Here is an 8,054-nt window from a genome sequence, read left to right on the forward strand (position 1 = left end):
GGGTTGTACGTTATGTGAACATAATCATGTTGCTATCATCCGAATGTTCTCATGCTTTATAAACTACTGTCTGAAAAATTCATGAGTTCCGTGACTGAATATTCAGTCGGGACTCCCGTACGAAACGTTATTTTCCTTATATAAATCGTTATTCTCCAAGTACGAAAATATTTCGTACAAAACATCAGTCGAATGATTCATATATACAGTCGACTGATTGTTTTGTACAAAATGTTTTCGTATTTGGAGAATAACGTTTCTTACAAGAATAATAACATTTTGTATAAGAGGGAAAAAGCCAAAAGTGACTGAACATTCAGCCACGAGACCCAAGTTACACCCCCATTATCTTTCTTGTTAATTCGTGATGACGACTAGTCTACTCGACTGATTAAACAAAAGCAGACTTCAGTTAAAATTAGTGAAAAATAAGTAATTTTGCCAAAGCAGGCGGTCGCGCCTATATCATATTTATTTTTAATTTTATTTTTCGGACATCCAGGTCTACTCGTACTCTTTTTTTTTTTTTTTTTGGTCAAGGTCTCCTCGTACCTACCTGCTTATAAACAACTTCAAGCTCAAGGCTGGAAACGAGCGGAGAAGACCACCACCCTTCATCAAAAGATTATCCTCTTCTGGCGTCCCTTCTCCTGGTGAGTACCGAAACTAATGCTTCCATCTCAAATGCTGTGTGCATCTCCCTAGTCATCAATGAAGTTGCTATTTACCGTCACATCTAATGTCGAGTCTCAGTTTTCTTCGAACATGGAATGATATTTCAAGACATATACATATATATGTATATATATTTTCCGATGAGACTGATGGAGCCTAACTTTTTCTGGAAGCCCTATTTTATAGTATATGTGCAAAGGGAGTTTCAGAGTTTCGATCTAAAATGAATGCCCATTTATCAGCAGAAGTAGCCAGAGAGGCACTTCAATTTAGTTTCAATTCATGTGTGCCGTATTACTTTTATCCATGGAACAAATGTTCACCATTCTCACCCAGCGCCAAGCAAACAACGTATTTTTTCTGTTACAAGGGAAGCCCACGGGTTTAGAATAATGAAATAGATACTAATAGCTAATAAAAGAGCACGTGTAGTCCTACGGGTAGTGAACCTGAAACCTCTTAGTTAGTTACGATGCATTTTTTTTCTTTCTTTTTGGGAGAATATGATGAGATTTGGAAAATTGTATCTACATAGTCTATTTGAGGATTTGGCCGATTTGCATGGTTATCTATATATACAGAGGAGAGGAAATTAGCTCACATTCTTAAAGCTTAAACACGCGCCAATTAATGAAAAATATGGTGTAGCACAGTGTGCATGTTCATAGTTGTCAAGTAAATAGATTGCAATATAAAATTATTTTGACTCGTGTTGCAGCGTGAAAAAGGTAATCAAACTGTGTTGTAAGGTGTAATTTTTCCTATTTATATATTAGGTGAGAGTCAAGTTTACATATATAAACGTATCTTAGTATAGATTTAGATTGTGATCAAATGCCTTACCTTATGCTATTTTTTAATTTAGTGATAAATATTTATCCTGGTAATTTAGTGTGGGAATGAGTCATATTGAATAATAAATTCTAAATATAATTGATGTTATAACCATACTAAGTAGAATTGAATAATTTTGTAATGCTACTCCTATTTGAAAGGTGTGGAGTCATATATACATATATATGGATGTGGAACGGAAAATAGATAAGACTTTATTGTACTTTTATTTTCCTTTATTTAAAAATCGAGAATAATTTATCGAAACTTCAATTCTTTAAAACCTACTAAATATTGGCATTTTAAGTTAATCTTTTATAATATTTCATTTTCATAGGTGAACATTGTCAAATCATATTTCACATAATTTATGTTAATTTTTTATTTGTAAAATTTAGTAATATATATATATATATATATTTAGCCCATTAATTGGTGCGGGAATGAGTTATATTAGCTACTAAAAATGATAAATTAAAATATAATTAAGCTACAATTAGATGAAATTACCATTATGACCATACTGCTAGAGCCTAAGTATATAATTTTACAATTGTAACATACTTTTAGATGATAGTAATTTTTTTTTCTTCGGTGCAAGATGGTAGCAAAGTATATAGATTGAATGCTAACAATGAGACGCGCAATTTATAGCGGAAGAAATATCGTTTCAAAATTGAGGATGTGCTAATAGTAATCAACTTCATCATCTTGTTCTTTTGTGGGAGCTGGTATAAAAACTGAATCTGATTAAGCTCAGTAGATATCAATACTTAATACAACAGCACTTGTTAAGAGTTCATATAGGAGGAGTCTTAGCATCATGCATGATTAAAGATTTTTAATGCTTATTTCGTATTGTCACAAGATATATATCTATATTCAAAACCCAAATTGATAATTCATTATGGGGTATTTTTGATAATTTTAAAAGCATATGATAGATTTGAAGAAAATGTAAAATAATGGGATATATGGGGTAAAAACCCTTTAAATAAATAGATGTATATATATATATATACACACTGATAGAATCTTAGAAAACTAATCGTTTGTTTGGGAGTTGAGTTGAGTTGAGTTAAGCTCAACTCTACTCTAACTATATATATATATATATATATATATATTTAATTGTGTTGTAATGATTGTGTTGTTGAATTATTAGAAAAAGTGTGAAAAAGTAATGAATATTTGAGAGAAAGTAATGATTGTGTTGTTGAATTGTAGAAAAAGTAATGAATAGTTGAGAGTTTAGTATTAAAAATTGAATTGAATGGTTAAAAAAATTGAAAAAAAAGGAAAAAGTAATAATTGTGTTGTTGAATTGAAGATAAATGGAGTGGAGTGAAGTAGAGTTAAAAAAATAACTATAAAACCAAACATGGCGCCAGCCCAGCCCTCCTAGGTACCGAACCAGACTCTTCATCAAGTCGTGGATAAACCGATTCAAGCAATTCAACCACCGTTTAACTTTTTCTATGTTTTACTTTTCCTTAAATTACGAGAACAATTCTAGGATTTTTTGAAACAAACATTAAAAAAATGGTAAAATTTAAAAGAAAACGAAGAATTTGACGAGTTGCGGCATGAGAATATTTTTATAATTTTCTCGTTTCTTTTAAAAGTTACGTTTACACGGGCTAAATTTGCAAAATTAAAAACCTATAACTTGAAAAAGGAATCTATATATCATAATTTCTATATCTAACATTTTCAATGTATAATTTTTTATACTTTCACAAAAATTGGGAAGTAAAAGACTTTTCATGAAAAAACTTGTCCGCTGGGCTAGTCATTTTGACGGATATATATTGGATTTTTTTCTCTAATTGGGACCTTCCACCTTATTTGCTCTCAAGTCTCATTATATTAAATGCGATCTTCTTTTAATATCAATATATTTTAAAAGTATATCTTTTTATATTAATATGTCAATTCTAATTATAGGTGCACTAATATATTATCTTTGCATATGTAAGTTTTATTAATACTCTTATAAATTTTTAAGGTATAATTTCACAATATATTCTTACCAAATTTCCCACACAACGCATAGGTTATCGCCTAGTTTTATATAATTGAAGTACACTTCTGCAAACGAAAAATCGTTCGTTCCACGAGATCAGCTCACCTTTGGCTATTCTCTCAACTTGTGGTGCAACGTCTCTTCAAGTTTCCTATACATTCATTTTCACGTGAGTAATCAAACTGCAATACAGGACCATCTTTAAAACATTTTTCGATCCAAAAGAATAACTAGCAACATTAAAACTATTAATAAATGCAATAAAAAGAAAATTTTATGAGAAAAAATACCAATGAATCAGAATAATGACGGTGGACAACGTAGCGAGACCAAGACTAGTGGACGGCTATTCACTAGCCTTGTTGAGTCCGATATATACATGCGCATACTAACATAAGGTTTACCATTATTTATTGTTAACAACTTGCATTTAATATATATATATATATATATATTTATTTATTTATTTATTCTCAATCCAATGGAAAATGATTTTATATCATCTACCCCTGAGAAAAAAAAAAGAATGTCTATCTATAATGGATAGATTATTATAGTATAAATTATTCTCAATCTTTTCGTCCGTTTGTCATTACGATAAAGTAAATATATTTAGCTTATGAAATTGACCAGTGATTCACTAAAATAGGCATGTTATTGTAATTCCTCATAAATGGCTTCTAATTTTCTTTTGATGGATGAATGTCTTTTAATTTGACCAACTCATTAAGCGAAGAGGTACAATATTTGAGATATTACTAGTTGAATCCCTCCTTATTTATAGTCACATAGAGATCTGAGACTAATATTTTAGTTGAACCATGTGGGAGGGATAATATACATATGTGACATTTGAAAACCTATATTAAAAGCTTGTTATACTATCTTTTCTTTTCATTTGTTTTTTTTCCTTTCATTTTCTTTTTTGCAAGTTGTGAAAGTTAAGGAAAGTTTATATTAGCTCATGGTATTATATATCTAAGAAAATTTTTAGAGAATTCTCCTAGGATCTTTATCGAAATCTATCAGTATATTTGATATGACTCTAAGACAGCATATCAGTTTGAGCAACATAGCATGTAATCATCTGCTTTGAGTTGTTCTTGGACCTATGAAGATTTTGCCCCTACTCAGATGCGTCTACTAATTCAACTACATGTCCTTTGTTCCTTTTGTGACGCGTGTTCTAATTAATTGAGCTGCGTATCCCTGATCTTGATCAAAACTACACCTGATCATTTTGAAAAACTTCTGTTAAGTTAATTATTTTGCCAGTTTCTCTCTTATATGGAAAGCAGCTCGAAACTCAGGTAGATAGACAACACATGATCTGAGATCCTTTTGTTTTTGTTTTGCTATAGATTTTGTATCACGTGGGGAAGAGGAGGGACCTAGCTAAAGATGGCGCTGTCGCACTTCAGGAAAGGTTGGCAAGATTTTGGCCTTAGAATCCTGATCCCGTTCAGCATATTCCTTCAGTTCTTGCTTCTCGTGGTCACGAGCGGCCATCAGAAACGCTTCCGACCATTTGTGTGCAGGTCCATTCTTTGGGTTTTATATTCGTTAGCAGAGTGGATAGCCATATATTGCCTGGGGGTAATCTCGTTCAAGGTTAGTGTGTCCATTATGACATCAAAAACTATACATGAGGAGGCCAGCATTATCGCGCTCTGGGCACAGATTCTTCTCTCAAGCCTCGGCGGATGCGATACCATCACTGCCTACTCCTTGGAAGACAACGAACTGTGGGGACGGAAGTCTCTTGCAGCTGCATTCCAAGTAGGGGGATCTATATTTCTCATACCACTCGCATGGCATCCATCGGACAACTACTTATCCTATCTAAGCATAGCCATGCTCGTGGTCGCGGCTTTAAGTTGCTTCGAAAGGGTGTATGTTCACTATAAGGCTAGCAAGAATGCACTTACAAAGTCCATGCTCTCTCCACCTAATCCTGGTCCAGATTATCACAAGTTCATAGAGGAGTACTCTTCAAGGAAGGAGGAGGGATATCGGATGACCCTTTATGAGATTGCTCAGATCCCAGACCCCACAAGCACTCGACCTGAGCAAGATACATCCAATGATGATGCGGCAAATCTTGTCCAAGCAAGGGCACTGTTTCCCGTTTTCCAGCAGCTTTTCGTGGATCTCATTCTAGGCGATAATGACATGATTGCGAGCATCAACTTCTTCTGCGGCTTGACACCACTGAATGCTTTCAGGATAGTGGAAATGGAAATCCAAACCATGTCCCATTTGCTCCACACCAAAGCTAAGGTCCTTTGTACTTGGTGGGGTGGCCTTCTTCGCCTGATAACTATTTTAATGTCCTCAACAGTTCTAGGTTTTTTCGTCAAATTAATGGTTGAAGATCACTCGAGTTTGAAGTATGAATGGCCTGACAAGATCACGACATTGCTGTTGCTGATTTGGACTGTTCTTCAGGAGTCATCCTTCATCCGTTTTCTGGGTGAAATACAGGGTCAGAGAGGCTACTTCCATCCGCTTTATGTTGTACTACCAGTGTCCTCATACAAGTGTCCTGCCAATCTACTTATTTCATCTCTTAGAATGCTAGTGCAAATTGGGCAATATACAGGAATCCTCATCCGTAGAATGACCACCTGTATCTGCCACATCAACTGCCGCATCGACAAGAACAACAGCTGGTCGAATTCCATGGGGCAGTTCTGCTTGCTCGAGTATTGCATCAGAAGGAAAAAGGGGTGTTTGTGGAAAATGCTCGAGTATTTTGATGTGGACAAGGTCATCTTCTACACACCATACAAGGAAATAGGCGAGGATCTGAAGCAGTTCTTATTTGATATGGTTTGCAAGCGGAGCCATATCATCCAGGAGAATCTATACAACAGGCTGGGGATTCGATCCCCAGCTGGTCAGTTGATGAACCAAATTACGAGCACTGCAATGACAGCGAGAGATCTGCTCAGGCAGAGCAATCTCCATTACCTGGATTGGAGTACAGAGTTGGAGTTCGATCATCAGATCTTAATTTGGCACATTGCTACCGATCTATGCAGCTATGAAGATCGAAACTGTAATGAGGCCATTCTCAGAAACATCAAGCTGAGCGAGCAACTTTCGCGATACATGGCCTACCTCCTGGTCGATTGCCCTTTCATGTTGCCCAGAGGGATTGGTCATATCAGAATCCAGGACACTTCTGCCGAGGCATCACGAGTCTTTGGTGGAGGAATTACCGGTTCCAGAGACAATCACCTCAATGAAGCATGTAAGAGGCTCCTTCGGGTGACTGAAATGGCTGAAATGAAACCAGAGCAGGTAAAGGGCAGCATCAGCAAATCTGTTCTGTTTGAGGGGCACAGGCTTGCGGGGGAATTTCAATACGATCGCAAGAGGCATCGTGGCATGAATGCCGCGGAATTCCGCAAATTCAAATGGGAGACTATCGCAGGGGTCTGGATTCAGTTCTTGCTCTACGCTGCAAAAGAGTGCAGCGGAGAATCTCATGCCAAGCAGCTGAAGGTTGGAGGAGAGCTTCTCACACATACTTGGATGATGATGGCACATTTTGGCTTGACCGATCACTTCCAGATGCGCCAGGGCTCCTTCATAACCAATGTTGTATTGCAATGAGGGGGGGGGGGGGGGGGGGGGGGGGGGCAACCATATGTCTGTAGATTGCCTTTTTTTTTTTTCGCCTCTTTTTTCCTTGTTGAGACCACATGTATCCTCCTTCTATTAACGGACATTAAGGTAGTGTTTGATAAATTAAGCATATAATTAGTTAATGGAAGAAATTTATAGGAAGAAAGAATGAATGAATAAGGATGAATAAGTAGAGAATAACTTATTTTATTAAGTTAAAATTTTTTACAGTGATTTTTTATTTAAAAATTAAGTAGTTTAAACTTTCATCTTTCATCTTTTCCTCTTTCTTACATTCATTTTCTCTTATAATTAATTTGTAATTAACTTTTAAGCATTTATTTAATTAAGTTAAACAAACACACCCCGAGTCTTTTCGGCATTGACTTGAATATGAATTTTTACTGGAGTCTGTGAGGTCCTTTTTTTTTTTTCCCCTTTCGATAAACAAGTTTATACTCTTGAAATCATGGAAAAAGAGTACAAGGGATACGAGCAAAATGAAAGCTTGGACGGCAAAGAGAGAAGACATATTCCAAGCAAGACTACAAATCGAAGCTATTAAAAATAATATTAATAAATAACTGCTTAATGAGATAGCCCCCGAATTTGCCAAGATATTCTGTTGTCATATCATCTTCACTCTCCTCCAAAGATCTTTGATGCTCAAGAGCCTGCGCTCTTGACAGCAGACTTGATGCAGCCCCCGATATTATGTTTTGAACAAGCGAATCGACAAGTGAATAATGCCTGAACAGCCTTGCCAGAACAGCCTATAGTTTCTAGCAGCATAGTGACGTTCACAACTCCACCTGCCAATATTCCTCATTTCCTCATTATTACGGGATACTTTATTAATGTATATTGGATGTATATTATGTATTTG

General features: G+C 35.6%; 1 protein-coding gene across 1 annotated transcript; it reads left to right on the plus strand.

The window, feature by feature from the left end:
- Positions 1-613: 613 nt before the first annotated feature.
- On the plus strand, positions 614-7,156 carry LOC116190206. Its single transcript, XM_031519866.1, has 3 exons — positions 614-653; positions 4,897-4,961; positions 5,074-7,156. The coding sequence occupies exon 3, from the start codon at positions 5,162-5,164 to the stop codon at positions 7,154-7,156; it is 1,995 nt and encodes a 664-aa protein (XP_031375726.1). The 5' UTR covers positions 614-653; positions 4,897-4,961; positions 5,074-5,161.
- Positions 7,157-8,054: the final 898 nt, after the last annotated feature.

This window comes from Punica granatum, unplaced genomic scaffold (genome assembly GCF_007655135.1).
Source record: "Punica granatum isolate Tunisia-2019 unplaced genomic scaffold, ASM765513v2 Contig00383, whole genome shotgun sequence".
NCBI lineage: Eukaryota > Viridiplantae > Streptophyta > Magnoliopsida > Myrtales > Lythraceae > Punica > Punica granatum.